This window comes from Pristiophorus japonicus, chromosome 18 (assembly GCF_044704955.1).
Source record: "Pristiophorus japonicus isolate sPriJap1 chromosome 18, sPriJap1.hap1, whole genome shotgun sequence".
Classification (NCBI taxonomy): domain Eukaryota; kingdom Metazoa; phylum Chordata; class Chondrichthyes; family Pristiophoridae; genus Pristiophorus; species Pristiophorus japonicus.
In genome coordinates, this window is record NC_091994.1 from 100,115,101 (window position 1) to 100,132,120 (window position 17,020).

A 17,020-nucleotide genomic window follows, 5' to 3' on the forward strand; every position below is an offset into this window, starting at 1 on the left:
CATGTTTCTGAGCCATACAAGTGGGCAGGTGTTACTATAGCCCTGTAGACCATGAGCTTGGTGGCAGTTTTGAGGGCCTAGTCTTCAAACACTCTTTTCCTTAGGCAGCCGAAGGCTGCACTGGCGCACTTGAGGCGGTATTGAAAGCCAAGCTTGATGCTACCACCTGGTACATGAGAACAGATGTGCGAGGACATTCTGCCAGCTCCCTCCTTGTTTACTGTAGCTCGGCGACGGTTAGAGAAGTGATGTTCTTATAAGCTTATGTTATTCCACAAGATAATAGGGTTCAAAGGCATTTATCAGCTTTCGTAGGAATTAAGCATACAATGCTAACTATTATTACCACTAACAACGCATATACAATGATAACTATTATTACCAATATCTATGCATATACAATGATAACTATTATTACCAATAACTATGCAAGAACAATGATAACTATTCATAATTATTCATTTATTTGGGATACGGTAAAACGAATTACCGGAGAATTCACCGTGCCACAGGTTCCGAGCACAAGCGGGAGACAGCTCTTGTCGAATTCTGTAATATTTATTCTAGCGCCCCTCTCTTTATACCTTTATTTCACTCGGGCTACGTGGGCATCTGCATGTTTCAGAGTAGTACCTCATCCAATTAGCTGGACTTCAGAATAACTCCATAAATTGATCTATTGTAGAATCCTTTTCAGGGCTGAGCTAACAACAGTAACAACTTGTATTTAACATAGTGACATGTCCTAAGGTGCTTCAAAACAGACAGTTTTGTGGCCTCTTCTTAAAAGATAAAACACTGGCGGACTTTAATCCCTTTTACCACACTGAGCATTGCGAACGGAATCCCAATTAAAAGCTAAAGTTAATATAAAAAATGAAGTGGGTGCTATTCAGATTTGATGGGTTTGCCTAACGGGAGATCTCTCTCTCTCTGACTCTCTGTTACAGCCGTTTGCAGTTATGGAGTGTGCTTTAATGGTGGCAAGTGCATCGAGGGAATGTCCCAGCTATGTCACTGCCCACAGGGCTTCCAAGGACCCCGTTGCCAATACGGTGAGTAGCTCCTTAACATCCCTGTTCCATTTCACATGTTGGATTTGTACTTTTGGTGTAACAGTTTTATGTTGCTGGGGGTGAGGGACAGGAGTGTACGTAGGTTGGTGACAGAAGACTGCGTCTCGGAAATTTAAATCAAGGAGAGATTTTGAACTCGTGGAAATGTCTCAGCCCACTGAAGGAGGTGAATAATATTCCACGCAATTACGTGACTGTTTCAATCAACTCAGTAAACTTCATCTCTAGACTGTGAGCTGCTGGTCATGGGAGCATAAGAATAGGAATGGGAGTTGGCCATTCAACCCCTCAAGCTAGTTCCACCTTTCCATTAGATCAAGGCTGATCTGTATGCAAACTCCATCTACTCGCCGTGGTTCTGTTATCTTTAATGCCCTTGCCTAACAAAAATCTGTTTTGCAAATTTCAATTGACCCCCAGCCTCAATAGCCTTTTGTGGGAGAGAGTTCCAGATTTCCACTACCTTTTGTGTGAAGAAGTGCTTCCTGACATCACCTCTGAATGGCCAATTATGCAGGTACAGCAAGTGATCAGGAAGGCCAATGGAATCTTGGCTTTATTGCAAAGGGGATGGAGTATAAAAGCAGGGAAGTCTTGCTACAGCTATACAAGGTATTGGTGAGGCCACATCTGGAATACTGCGTTCAGTTTTGGTTTCCATATTTACGAAAGGATATACTTGCTTTGGATGCAGTTCAGAGAAGGTTCACGGTTGATTCCGGGGATGAGGAGGTTGACTTATGAGGAAAGGTTGAGTAGGTTGGGCCTCCACTCATTGGAATTCAGAAGAATGAGAGGTGATCTTATCGAAATGTATAAGATTATGAGGGGGCTTGACCAGGTGGATGCAGAGAGGATGTTTCCACTGATGGGGGAGATTAGAACTAGAGGGCATGATCTGAGAATAAGGGGCCACCCATTTAAAAGAGAGATGAGGAGAAATTTCTTCTCTCAAAGGATTGTAAATCTGTGGAATTCGCTGCCTCACAGAGCTGTGGAAGTTGGGACATTGAATAAATTTAAGACAGAAATAGACAGTTTCTTAAACGATAAAGGGATAAGGGGTTATGGGGAGCGGACAGGGAAGTGGAGCTGAGTCCATGATCAGATCAGCCATGATCTTATTGAATGGCGGAGCAGGCTCGAGGGGCCGTATGGCCTACTCCTGTTCCAAGCTTGGTAGTGTGGGAAGTGGAAAGGGGGTGTGGCCAGCATTGCCCGGATGTTCTGCAAGTGGAATGAGACAGGGAATGGAAGCGTTGGGGGTGCAGGACGATATTTGATATTCACTCATAGTTGGTGGCTTCCCGTAGCTCAACGGTGAAGTTACTGCATCTGAGCCACATGGAGCAGGGCCGATCTATGGCCTGTGCTGGATTGGCTGATCTTAGCCTGAACGGCCATAGGACACGACAGTTATCTGCAGCGCCCCCTGAGCTATCCAACCTACTTGCCAACAGACTATAGTCATGACCTCTCTCCGACCATCTCTATTCATTTCAAACATCTATCTAACTGGACTGCATCCAGTCTCCCCTCCCACCCCCCCCCCAACTTTGGAAAAACTTCAATCATATCCCCTCTAAGTTCAGCATCGGCTGAGCCATTGCAGCCAAGCCCAGGAGAAGGGATGTTCAGCGTGCAGTGAGTCACCCACTCTGTTGCCATGGCACTGCCTGTCCTGGGAAACCAAGTAGCCCCAGTATAACATTAACATCACTGTCCCCTCACCAGAAGCAATTTGCTATAGACAGTGAAACAAAAGAGCAGTTTATCACTGTCTTCCCGCCTCCCCCCCGAGGACTGCAATAATTTCCTGAGAATTGGACCCCGGCCATGCAGCAGAAATGATAAAGGATTCCGTGGTGGGCAGCAGACGCATCGCTCGTGGAGAAGGTGCAGATAATTTGGTGCAATAGTATTAGTATTAGGCAGTCCCTCCCATCGAGGATGGCCCACTTACACACCAAAAAGGGATGAGTTCACACGTGTTTCAATGAAGGACCTAATATTCCAGATTCCGAACTACATCCTGAAGGGTGGAAGATTCCTGTGCGTGGATTCTCTTAACGTGGGGTGGCCGTTGCACACCAGCCACCACACGGGCTTGACAGAGCTAGGCCTTGATCCAGTGACCAGGGTTAACCAAGACGACTGGAGACCAAGCTCTGCTGCATGGGCCCAGTGCACACACATGCTCCTACTATCCATAGATCACAGTGTGGGCTGGCCTGTGCTGCCCCTGGGCCCTCGCCTCTCCTGGGCTCCGATCACGACGCTCCTGGGCCCCGATCTCTCGCTGCAACAGTAAAGTTAGTACAAGTCACACCCCTAATTAAAGCACCCGGTAACATAAGGCACACTCTAACATTCAGATCCAGACTGCGCTGTCAGATCACGAACCCGACACCGCGTCTGAACCGCAACTTTAGCAGCACCAATAAGCTGCACTGTAATTGAGCCCCAATTGAATCTGGAGCATTATCCCGCTATTCCTAAAAGGTGTTCTTTTGTGCCACTTATCCTGCAATTTGAGGCCTGGTAACCTGGTTAAAACCTGTTATTTTTAAGCCGTAATAACTGGCATTGAGCAGTAAGCTCATTGAGTAATTCTGTAATGGGTTTGAGTGCTGGCTGCTGCTTGGGGAACATTTGGCACGGCTCCTGTGAACAACAGTCAACAGGATTCCCTCACAGTTTCTTTCCTGATCCGATGAATTTGTGAGCAGCACGAAGGATACGACCTCCACCAGAAATGGGAGCTGTTTATTCTGTTTCTTTTCTTCATTCTCGCCATGTGGGCATTGTTGGGCAAGGCTGGCATTTATTGCCAATCCCCTCGTTGCCCTGAGGTGGTGGGCCTTCTTGAACTGGGTGAGGTTTTGATACAACTGAGTGACATGCTCGGCTACTTAAGAGCCAACCACGTTGGTGTGTGGGACTGGAGTCACGTGTAGGTAAGGACAACACGTTTCCTTCCTTAAAGAAGGAAAAGAAAGACTTGCATTTATATAGCGCCTTTCACGACCACCGGACATCTCAAAGCGCTTTACAGCCAATGAAATACTTTTGGAGTGTAGTCACTGTTGTAATGTGAGAAACGCGGGCAGCCAATTTGCGCACAGCAAGCTCCCACAAACAGCAATGTGATAATGACCAGATAATCTGTTTTTGTTATGTTGATTGAGGGATAGATTTTGGCCAGGACACCAGGGATAACTCCCCTGCTCTTCTTCGAAATAGTGCCGTGGGATCTTTTACGTCCACCTGAGAGAGCAAACGGGGCCTCGGTTTAACGTCTTATCTGAAAGATGGCACCTCCGACAGTGCAGCGCTCCCTCAGTACTGCACTGGGAGTGTCAGCCTAGATTTATGTGCTCAAGTTCCTGGCGTGGGATTTGATCTCACAACCTTCTGACTGAGAGGCGCGAGTGCTACCCACTGAGCCACAGCAAGGATATTCGTGAACCAGTTGGGGTTAATACGACAATCCAGCAGCTTCATAGTCACTTTTACTGATTTTTATTCCCAGATTTTTTTTGGTAAACTGAATTCAAATTCTCAGACTACCCCGGTGGGATTTGAACTCAGGTTCTCTGGATTTTGAGTCCAGCAACATAACCCCTAAACTACTGTCGTAGCACTCCCAGCAAAACCTGAACTTAATACTCGGGGTTTGCGATTTCTTTATTCCAAGGGCAGGCATCCCTCCCCAGCTGCGGGATGAAGCCACTCCCACAGTCTGGGGGTTTCTCACAAGCGAAGGAGTGAGACTTCCTTCTCCTAAAGACACAATGCGAATACACCCCTCAGTCTCATAATTATCAAGCAGTCTGAAAATCCCACCTTCCTGGTCTTTGAACTTGCTCTGCTTCGAGCTATGGTGAAGCACATGTTTGGAGGGGATAATCATGGTGCCAGTTATCAGGTTAATGCTCAAGGAGCTCAGTAAGAGTCTGCTTCAGTGGCTCGAAATGAAAGGGCTTGACCATGGACTTGTGAAGCAGTTACACTGTGTCCTTCACGAGAGGAGTGCCCCACAGCCCAGTGCGATGAGATTAAACCTTAATTTCTTCAGTGTAATTACTCAAATTCAAAGGCTATTGGTTCTCCCCGTTAGTTTTCTCTCAGTTCACTCCCCTCCTCCATTGCTCACTTTTCTCAGATTGGCGGGACGACAATGGATACCCGCTCCCACGCCCTCTCACAATGACCTTTCCAAAGCTCTTTTGGCCGGCCTCCCACCTTCCACCTACGTGAACCTGAACTCGTCCAAAACTCTCATTCTTGTGTTCAAATCCCTTCATGGCCTCGTCCCGCCCTACCTCTGTAACCTCCTCCAGCCCTACAACCCTCCACTCCTCCAATTCTGACCTCTTGCACATCCTCGATTTCCTTTGCTCCACCATTGACGGCCGGGTATCCAGCTGCCTAGGCCCTCAGCTCTGGAATCACCTCCCTGAACCTCTCCGCCTCTCTACTTCTTTCTCCTCCTTTAAGACACTCCTTAAAACCTACATGGCATGCTGGCCTTCATAGCTAGGGGATTTGAGTATAGGAGGAGGGCTGTCTTACTGTAGTTGTACAGGGCCTTGGTGAGGCCACACCTTGAATATTGTGTTCAGTTTTGATCTCCTAATCTGAGGAAGGACATTCTTGTTATTGAGGGAGTGCAGCGAAGGTTTACCAGACTGATTCCCGGGATGGCAGGACTGACATATGAAGAAAGACTGAATCGACTAGGCTTATATTCACTGGAATTTAGAAGAATGAGAGGGGATCTCATAGAAACATATAAAATTCTGACGGGATTGGACAGGTTAGGTGCAGGAAGAATGTTCCCGATGCTGGGGAAGTCTAGAACCAGGGGTCACAGTCTTCAGGATAAGCCATTTAGGACCGAGATGAGGAGAAACTTCTTCACTCAGAGAATTGTGAACCTGTGGAATTCTGTACCACAAAGTTGTTGAGGCCAGTTCGTTAGATATATTTAAAAGGGAGTTAGATGTGGCCCTTACGGCTAAAGGGATCAAGGGTTATGGAGAGAAAGCAGGAATGGGGTACTGAAATGCATGATCAGCCATGATCATATTGAATGGTGGTGCAGGCTCGAAGGGCCAAATGGCCTGCTCCTGCACCTAGTTTCTATGTTTCTTTGTTTCTACATCTTTGACCAAATGTCAGAATATCTCTTTATGTGGTTGGGTGTCAAATTCTGACTGACAATACTACTGTGAAGCGCCTTGGAACATTTTTCTATGTTAAAGGCGCTATATAAATGCAGGCTGTTGTTGAAGGCAATGCAGGAGGCCGCAACATCTCCGAGCTAGCGTATCCAGGGAGGGAGCTGGCAGTGTACCCTCGCACCTCTGTTCTCGTGTGCCAGGTGGTGGCACCAATCTTGGCCCGTAGAGTGCAGAAGCAAAAAGGAAGAATGACACGGGTGAGGAGTTTGGAGTCCCTGGAAAAGAACATGTTTGGCGGGGGATTGTAGGGTGAGCCTTGATTTCAGCGCAGAGAGGATGGAGTGAGGAGGAGAAGCTGTTTCCACTAGCGGGAGAGTCAGTAACCAGAGGACACAGATTTAACATCATTGGCAAAAGAACCAGGGCGGGGAGATGAGGATAATTTCTTTAAGCAGTGAGTTGGTATGATCGGAAATGCACGGCCTGAAATGGGTGATGCAATAGTAACTTTCAAAAGGGTATTGGATATAAATTAGAAAAGGAAACATTTTCAGGGCTGTGGGGTAGGAGCAGGGGAGTGGGTCAAATTGGATCGCTCTTATAAAGAGCCGGCACAGGCTCGATGGAGCAAATGGCCTCTTCCTGAGCCGTATGCTTCTGTGAGCAGATGCCTCATGAGAAATGGCCTGAAGAGACGACAGACCCTTGGCTTTGAGTTTGAGTCGGTGACTCTCTGTACAATGGAGGGTGCTGGGCTTGGGATGGCTATTTGGGAGAGATAATGAAAGACAGCTGGATATGCCAGAGTTCAGGACATAGCTGTTGAGGCCTGCCTGTAAGTTAATTATATAGCCACAGGGAGCAGGAGACTTCAAGCAGAGCTTTACGAAAGGGGACTCCAAAGCACGAGTCTGAGCTTTCTTGAAATAATGGCCCAGTCACACCGGCAATCGGAAAACAGAGGTTCAAATTTCTCACACATTCCAGATGCCGGCGAAGATGCAAAACCCGTGGCTGGAGTGGCTGAGCTGGATCTGCACAAATGATAAATGCTCCTGAATTCTGAGGACCAGATACTGATTTCCCCCCCCCCCCCCCCCCGTTTTGTTTCCCAATTCCGTTCAATGCTTGATGTCACTACGCACACGTCAATGCCGCAATGATGTCACTGCGCACGCGTCAATGCCGCAATGATGTCACTATGCACACGCCAATGCCGCAATGAAGTCACTACGCACACGCCAATGCCGCAATGATGTCACTGCGCACGCGTCAATGCCGCGATGATGTCACTGCACACACGCCAATGCCGCAGTGATGTCAGTGCGCACACGTCAATGCCCCAATGATGTCACTACGCACACGCTAATGCCGCGATGTCACTACGCACACGCCAATGCCGCAATGATGTCACTGCGCACACGTCAATGCCCCAATTATGTCACTATGCACATGCTAATGCCGCGATGATGTCACTACGCACACACCAATGCCGCAATTATGTCACTACGCACACGCCAATGCCGCGATGATGTCACTACGCACACGGCAATGCCACAATGATGTCACTGCGCACACGTCAATGCCGCGATGATGTCACTACGCACACGCCAATGCCACAATGATGTCACTGCGCACACGTCAATGCCGCGATGATGTCAATGCACACACACCAATGCCGCGATGATGTCACTACGCACACGGCAATGCCACAATGATGTCACTGCGCACACGTCAATGCCGCGATGATGTCACTACGCACACACCAATGCCACAATGATGTCACTGCGCACACGCCAATGCCGCGATGATGTCACTACGCACACGCCAATGCCGCGATGATGTCACTACGCACACGTCAATGCCGCGATGATGTCACTGCACACATGCCAATGCCGCCATCTCATCGACCAGTGCGTGTGAGCAGCGACCGAGCTGACGGTTTGAGGCCAATTGAAGGTCCCGTGAATTTAATGTGGATTTGTTAATGTTGGTTTGGGCACCACTCGGATTGCCCATTACACAAAGATATAAGCCTCCATAAGCACATATGGGCATTTATCCAACCCTGTCTTTTTTTAAGGGAAGGTGTTGAAAGAATGACTGATTACTGGTGTAGTGCCTGAAAAAGATCCATTTAGAGAAGTCTCTGGGTATAACTTCCTCCCTGCAACCTCAGTGTGGTGAGGGGGTAACGTTAACCTAAGCAGCCCGGCAGGAACTTGACGGGATTGGGTTGAATGCCGATTTTACACCCTTCCCGATTTTACTATCTATTGAAGTCACTGGAGAGTAAAATCGGGTGGGGTGTAAAGCCAGTGTCCGAATCGATTCCGTCTGTTCCTTGCTGGTTAAAATGAGCCCCAAACTCATTTAAGCTATGGAACTCCTCACCTCCTTCAATCCTATCTCACCTCCCTGCCCCTCCCCCCCCACCCCAATGGTCTGCAGGCTTTAAAAACAACAACAACTTGCATTTATATAGCGCCTTTAACATAATCAGACAAAATTTGACACCGAGCCACATAAGGAGATATTAGGACAGGTGACCAAAAGCTGGGTCAAAGAGCTAGGTTTTAAGGAATGTCTTAAAGGAGGAGAGAGAGATAGAGAGGCGGAGAGGTTTTAGGGAGGGAATTCCAGAGCTTGGGGCCACCTTTGGTGGAGCGACTATAATCGGGGCTGCGCAAGAGGCCAGAATTGGAGGAGCGCAGAGATCTCGGAGATTTGTAGGGCTGGAGGAGGTTACAAAGATAGGGAGGGGCGAGGCCATGGAGGGATTTGAAAACAAGGATGAGAATTTTAAAATCGAGGCGTTGCTTAACCGGGAGCCAATGTAGGTCAGCGAGCACAGAGGGTGATGGGTGAGCGGGACTTGGTGCGAGTTAGGACCCAACTAAAATGTCACCTAACCACTGCTTCTTGATTTACCTCATCTGTTCTTCTACTGATGTTAACCTCGGTCTGTCCCACACCATTAACCTCGGTGCTGATCCACACTGTTAACCTCGGTCTGTCCCACACCATTAACCTCGGTGCTGATCCACACTGTTAACCTCGGTCTGTCCCACACCATTAACCTCGGTGCTGATCCACACTGTTAACCTCGGTCTGTCCCACGCCAAGAGCCTCGAACCATCACCAAGGTACCTCAATAATGATGTAAAACAGCGACACCACAGTGCTACAGTTGCTGAAGAAACCAGATACTGCCGGTACTTTACAAAAGCAAAATACTGCGGATGCTGGAATCTAAAATAAAAGCAGAAAATGCTGGAAATCTCAGTGGCTCAGGCAGCATCTGTGGAGAGGAAGCTGAATCTGAGGACCTGAAACGTTAACTCAGCTTCTTCTACACAGATACTGCCTGAGCTGCTGAGATTCCCAGCATTTTCTGTTTTTATTACAGCCGATACTTTTATCAGCGTGCTCCTATTCAGATGATTACATTTCGAACAGGACTTGTCTCATGCTCCTGTTGACTTTGTTGATTCAACAGCCGTATATTTTATTGTGCCACCTAACATCGGTGTTGTAGCTAAAAGCTGGCATTCACTAAACCTCAGCTGCTATGTAATCCTGCTATCCAACCATCGACCTCCGAATACGCCCCAAATAAGGTCATCTTTACAACCCACCTCTTGGACAAAGCTTTTGGTCGTCTCTCCTCATGCTCCTTCCTTGGCTTGGCGTCCACTTTTCCTCAGGCCCCTGTGATGTACCTTTGCATGTTTATGTACCTTAAAGGCGTTCTATAAATGCAAGTTGTTGTTGTTGAACATCGAATCATAAAAACCTACAGCACGGAAGGAGACCATTCGGCCCATCGTGTCCGCGCCGGCCGACCAAGAGCTTTCCAGCCTAATCCCACGTTCCCGCTCTTGGTCCGTAGCCCTGTAGGTTACGGCACTTTAAGTGCACATCCAAGTATCTTTTAAAATGTGAGGAGGGTTCCTGCCTCTACTACCCTTTGAGGCAGTGAGTTCCAGACCCCCTCTGGGTGAAGAAATTTCCCGTCATATCTCCTCTAAACCTCCCCTAATTACTTTAAATCTATGCCTCCTGGTTGTTGACCCCACTGCCAAGGGAAACAGGTCCTTCCTATCCACTCTATCAGGTCTCCCCATAGCCTCCTCTGTTCTAAAAGAAAACAGACCCAGCATCTCCAATCTTTCCTCATAGCCAACATCACCCCAAGTAAAACAGAAGAAAGGTTTGCTTCTATATATAGCTCCTAATCACGTCACTCAGAAATACCTCAATACGCTTCACAGACAGTTAATTGCTCTGAAGTGCAATGGCTGTTGTTATGTAGGCAAATGGAGTAGCCATGTTTGTGCATAGCATGATCCCACAACAACAATGAAGTGAATGGTCTATGAATCTGTTTATCATGTTGAGGGAGGAATGTTGGCCGGGAAACCAAAATAACTACCTACTCTTCTTCAAATAGTGCCATGGGACCTTTTGTATCCCCCTGAATAGGTAGAGGGGGCCTCGATTTAATGTCTCATCAAAAATACAGCACTTCTGGCAGTGCAGCATTGCCTCAGTACTGCAGTGGAGTGCCAGCCTAGATTATATGCTCAAGACTCTGGAGTGGGGCTTGAACCCACAACCTTCTGACTCAGGAGAGAGTACTACGCACTGAGCCAAGGCTGACCGCTAAATATAAAAGTATTTGGCCAACTTCTTTTTTCTTTTAGTGAGGCAGAAGATTCATGCTTCACTTTCACCGGGCTGATAGCGAACACAAGTGATGAAAGGATACATTTTGATGATGTTTAGATTCCTTCTTTCTCTCTGCCTCTTTATCTGTCCCTTACTTTCTGTCTGTGTGTGTCTTACTCTTAGTCTCTGTCTGTCAGTCCATCTCTCTGTCACATTCTCTGTGTCTGTGTCTCCTTTTGCCAGTTTCCCTGACTGTCCCTGTCATGTATTCAACTATCATTGTAACCCATGTATAAGCTGACCTAAGTTGTACACCTTGAGAACATTGACCACAAGGGGCGAACTTGTGGGAGACACTCCTAACCTGGAATTTCAGGTATAAAAGGGGAGGCTCCACCCACCTTCATCACTTGAGGTCTTGGTAATAAAGGCAACTGGTCACAGAGTGACCTCTCAAGTATGGGCCTCGTGCATTTATACTGTATAGCAAGGACATATCATTGGCGACGAGAAACTGTGATTTAAACCACGCGAGCATGGCAACTAGCAGCACAGAAGAGAGGTACTGTGTTGGTGATGATTGGGACGACTTTTTTGAGAGACTACAGCAAAAGTTTTGTCACTAAGGAATGGTTGGGACAGGATTCGGCCGATAAACGCAGGGCTCATCTCCTGACTGTTTGTGGATCCAAAACGTACTCCCTGATGGAGGACCTTCTAGTGCCAGAGAAGCCGGCGGACAAGATGTTCGAAGAGCTCAGTAAGTTGATCGGGGAACACCTTAAACCGGAGAGCAGCATGCACATGGCGAGACACCGGTTTTACACACACCGGCGGCGAGAAGGGCAAAGCGTTCCAGACTTCGTGGCAAATCTCAAGCGACTGGAGAGCCTATGTAAGCTCCCAGATGCATGCAGAGCGGAGATGCTGCGAGACTTTTTTATTGAGGGCATCGGGCACGCTGGGGTTTTCAGGAAACTGATTGAGACCAAAGACTTGACCTTGGAAGCGGTGGCTCTGAAAGCCCAGACATTTATCTCAGGGAAGGAAGAAACCAGAATGATTATGACCAAAAGTCTTGGCTCAAATGCGGCAAACGACCAGGGAGTCAACATTGTTAACGTGGCACACAGTTCTCCAGGCAGACAAGGGCAATCGGACGTGCCCCAGCATGTAGTCGAACCCAAAGGTGGAATTCAACAGAGACAATGGACAATGCGGCCAGTAATGGGGCCATCAACACCTGTTAATGGTGCGCTTAAGGACAGTTACAGAGACAGTCAGAGACGATTGACTGGTAATGGACCTTTTGTTTCCAACAACGGGGCCTCCAGCTCATGCTGGAGGTGTGGAGGCAAACACCCAGCCAGAGCTTGCAGGTATCAGCAATATACCTGCAGAAACTGCAATGTCAGCGGTCACTTGGCACGTATGTGCAGGAAGCCTGCAGCCAGGTTGATGTACGAGGAGGACGGGCCCGATGTAAGCCCTACGAGGCCAAATGAATACTGGGAGAAATCGCTGGAAGCTGAAGTTCAGCGAGTTCATGTGGAGTACATATACAGTTCATATACCAGGATGCCACTGATAATGAGGAAAGTGCTCCTCAATGGCATCCCAGTATTAATGGAGCTAGACACGGGAGCCAGCCCGTCCCTGATGAGTATCAAACAGTTCAAAAGGTTGTGGGTGTCCAAGGCCAGGAGGCCATAATTATTGCCGATTGACGCACAGCTACGGGCATATACAAAGGAGATCATTCCGGTGCTAGGCAGCGCCACGGTAGTCGTGACCCACAAAGATTCGGAGAACAGGTTGCCACTCTGGATTGTCCCGGGGAACGGTCCTGAACTACTGCGGAGGAGTTGGCTTGCTGTCATGAACTGGAAATGGGGCGATGTCAATGCAATTTCTTCTGTGGAGCGAGTATCATGCTCGTATGTCCTGGACAAATTTGACTCATTATTTCAACCCGGCATCGGCACTTTCATGGGGGCTAAGGCAGTGATTCACATAAACCCGGACGCCAGGCCAGTACACCACAAGGCCAGAGCGGTGCCGTACGTGATGCGGGAAAAAATAGAAGGCGAATTGGACCGCCTGCTGAGGGAAGGCATCATCTCGCCAGTCGAATTCAGTGACTGGGCGAGCCCGATCATGCCGGTGCTCAAGGCAGATGGGTCGGTCAGGATCTGTGGCGATTACTAGGCCACCATCAATCGGGTGTCACTCCAAGACCAGTACCCGCTACCGAGAGCGGAGGACCTCTTTGCGACGCTATCCGGTGGCAAACTTTTTTCAAAATTGGACCTGACCTCAGCTTACATAACCCAGGAGCTGGCGAATGAGTCGAAGAAGCTGACCACCATCACGACACATAAGGGGTTGTTTGAGTATAACAGATGTCCGTTCGGGATTCGTTCAGCCGCCGCGATCTTTCAGCGAAATATGGAAAGCCTCCTCAAGTTGATTCCAAGGACGGTGGTTTTTCAAGATGACATCCTCATCACAGGTCGTGATACTGAAGAACACCTCCACAACCTGGAGGAGGTGCTACGCAGACTGGACCGGGTAGGGCTGTGACTGAAAAAGGCGAAGTGTGTCTTCTTAGTTCCAGAGGTAGAATTCCTGGGGAGGAGGGTAGCAGCAGGCGGGATCAGACCAACTGCGTCCAAAACGGAAGCGATCCAGAGAGCACCCAGACCCCGTAACACGACGGAGCTGCGTTCGTTCCTGGGGCTCCTGAACTATTTTGCTAACTTTCTTCCCAAATTGCGCACCCTGTTAGAGTCGCTAACGTGCTCCTATGCAAAGGTCTGGGGGGACAGCCAGGAAAGGGCTTTTGATAGAGCACGTAATTTGTTATGCTCCAACATTAACGTTATATGACCCGTGTAAGAAACTTGTTTGAACGTGCGATGCGTCGTTCTATGGGGTCAGGTGTGTGTTGCAGCATGTGAATGCCAATGGTCAGTTACAGCTGGTAGCTTATGCCTCCAGAAATCTGTCCCAGGCAGAAAGGGGCTATGGGATGATAGAAAAGGAAGCTCTAGCATGTGTATATGCAGTAAAAAAAAATGCACCATCGCCTGTTTGGCAGGAAATTTGAGCTGGAGACAGATCACAAACCCTAATGTCCCTTTTGGCCGACAACAAGACCATAAATGCGAATGCATCGGCCTGCATACAGAGGTGGGCACTTGCGTTAGCTGCCTATGACTACACAATTCGGCACAGACCGGGCACTGAAAACTGCGCCGATGCACTCAGCAGGCTCCCACTAGCCACCACTGAGGGGGCAACTGAGTTAGATGCTGAGATGGTCATGGCTGTTGAAGCTTTCGAAAGTGAAGGCTCACCTGTGACAGCCCGTCAGATTAAAGTCTGGACAAATAAAGACCCGCTACTGTCTTTAGTTAAGAAATGTGTCCTGAATGGGGACTGGGCAGCCACGTACGGGGCATGCCCTTAGGAATTTAAACCGTTTCATAGGCGCAAGGGTAAACTCTCGATTCAGGCCGATTGCCTACTATGGGGAAACCGAGTAGTCATGCCCCACATGGGCAGAGAGGTGTTTATCAGAGAACTTCACAATGAGCACCCGGGCATTGTCATGATGAAGGCAACTGCCAGGTCACACGTTTGGTGGCCAGGGATAGATGCAGACCTGGAACTTTGTGTTCGCAGGTGCAACACGTGTGCTCAGCTGGGCAACGCACCCAGGGAAGCCCCCCCTTAGCCCCTGGTCCTGGCCCACCAAGCCATGGTCACGCATCCATGTGGACTACGCAGGTCCTAGCATGGGAAAAATGTTTTTGGTTGTAGTAGACGCCTACTCCAAATGGATTGAGTGTGCCATTTTAAATTCAAGCACATCCTCTGCCATGGTAGAAAGTCTTCGGACAATGTTCGCCGCCCATGGTCTACCGGATGTCTTGGTCAGCGACAATGGCTCGTGCTTCACAAGCACTGAATTCCAGGACTTCATGGCAGGCAATGGAATTAACCATGTTAGAACGGCACCGTTCAAGCCGGCCTTAAACGGCCTGGCGGAACGAGCAGTGCAGATAATCAAACAGGGGATGCTCAGAATCCAAGGGGGTTCCCTACAAAGCCGCTTATCACGCCTCCTATTGGCCTATACATCCCAACCACACTCGCTCACAGGGGTTCCACTCGCAGAGCTGCTAATGAAAAGGATGCTCAAAACCAGGTTATCCCTTATACACCCCACCATGAAAGAAATTGTTGAGAGCAGGCGCCAGTCACAATGTGACTACCATGACAGGAATGCGAGAGCGCAATGTATTGATGTAAATTACCCTGTTTTTGTCCTTAATTACGCTGCAGGGCCCAAATGGCTTGCAGGCACTGTGATTGCCAAAGAGGGGAATAGGGTTTTGGTAGTTAAACTTACTAATGGACAAATCTGCCATAAACACGTGGATCAAACTAAAAGGAGGTTGAGCAACCCCATAGAAGAAGCAGAGGAAGAACACGACGTAGAGTTTACTCCACCACAGGTGACCGAACACCGGAACCAAGTGGAGGAGAGCCCAGTACTGTGGGCAGTCCGGACAGGCCTGAGGCACCGCAAACAGCAGACACTCAGGCCAGTGCTCAACAACTGGAGCCCCAACTCAGGCGCTCTACAAGGGACGTAAACCACCAGAGAGACTCAACCTGTGATCCCAATAAGACTTTGGGGGGGAGGTGATGTCATGTATTCAACTATCATTGTAACCCATGTATAAGCTGACCTCAGTTGTACACCTTGAGTACATTGACCACAAGGGGGTGCACTTGTGGGAGACACTCCTAACCTGGACTTTCAGGTATAAAAAGGGAAGCTCCACCCACCTTCATCACTTGAGGTCTTGGTAATAAAAGTAACTGGTCACAGAGTGACCACCTCTCAAGTATGGGCCTCGTGTGCATTTATACTGTATAGTAAGGACATATCAGTCCCAAACTCTCTCTCCAAGACAAAAGGAGGAGCGCCATTGGTCTCCGACAGTAGTGTGTAATGGGCTCGTAGCCAATCGGCAGTCCGATTTACAACCCGTCCGATTTCCTTTTCCATTCAAGTTGGCAGAGACCAATTTCGCAGCCAAAACTCCCCTGATTGCACCTGGAAAACATCTTCCTGTCGCACAGCCTGATGCCATCAGCCCCATGCAATGAGGTGGATCAGAGGCAGGACTGCACGTGGCCATTTCCTTTCATTTGGGTGCCTCGTGCTGTGGTGGACTACAATAGCTGCCTGTGGGAGGAGTGGGTAGTTACCGAGCTGCCTCAGTAACACTGCACCACAGGCAGGCAGGAGGAGGCGGGGGCAATAGAATACTTTCAGAAACTTCTTTGGAGAAGGCAGGAGGATTGCTGGAGTTGGACATTTGCATTCCTGTGGCCAGAAACTGGTTTCTATTTTTAGTTGAGGGACAGAAATTGAGTCAGATTGTGAAAAAGAAATCTTTCAAGGGGCTAGATTTTCTGTAGTTTTATGGCAAAATTACCATTTTTGCTGAGCTACCGTTTTTTAGGCCTGCTTTTCGGCCTTTAATTATGCGCCAAAAATCGGAGTTGCACAAGGATTCATGGTGCAAACCGGGAATTTCGGCAACTTTAGTCCTGGGCCGATAGCGCTGTGAGAGAGGCCTTGGGAGGGCGGAAAACAAAAAAAAAACATTCACAAAACCCCTACCTACTAAATCGCTGAAAAAGAATTCAAAAATAAAAACTTTGACTTACCTTTTTTGCAGGTCTTCATACTTATCGCTGCTGGCAGGTCTTCACCGACCGGTTTGACCTGTCGCTATTCTGGGCGCAGAGTGCGGGTCCCGAGAGAGCCGGAAGTACGATCGCAAACGCAATTTGCGGCGTTGCACGTTGGCGCACCTCTCCCCGGCGGTACGTGGAAGCGCCGCCGCCAAAAGTTACTCGAGGATCCAGCCGACCGGGTTTTCGCCGCGGAGGGTCAAATCGCAGCAAAAACCCGGTCGCAAAGTCGGCAACAATCTAGCCCCTAAAATTTACGCCGTCCTGCTTGATTGAGGGTCGGTGAATAATCAGCAGTGAGGATAGTGA

The 17,020-nt window shown here is 48.6% G+C and overlaps 1 protein-coding gene across 3 annotated transcripts in view; it reads left to right on the forward strand.

The window, feature by feature from the left end:
- Nucleotides 1-17,020, forward strand: part of LOC139228935 (multiple epidermal growth factor-like domains protein 6) — a 487,750-nt gene that overhangs the window by 82,143 nt on the left and 388,587 nt on the right. For all 3 annotated transcript variants that reach the window (XM_070860470.1, XM_070860472.1, XM_070860471.1), the window contains exon 4: nucleotides 951-1,055. In XM_070860470.1, the coding sequence (XP_070716571.1) occupies nucleotides 951-1,055 (105 nt within the window). The remainder of the gene's footprint in view (nucleotides 1-950; nucleotides 1,056-17,020) is intronic.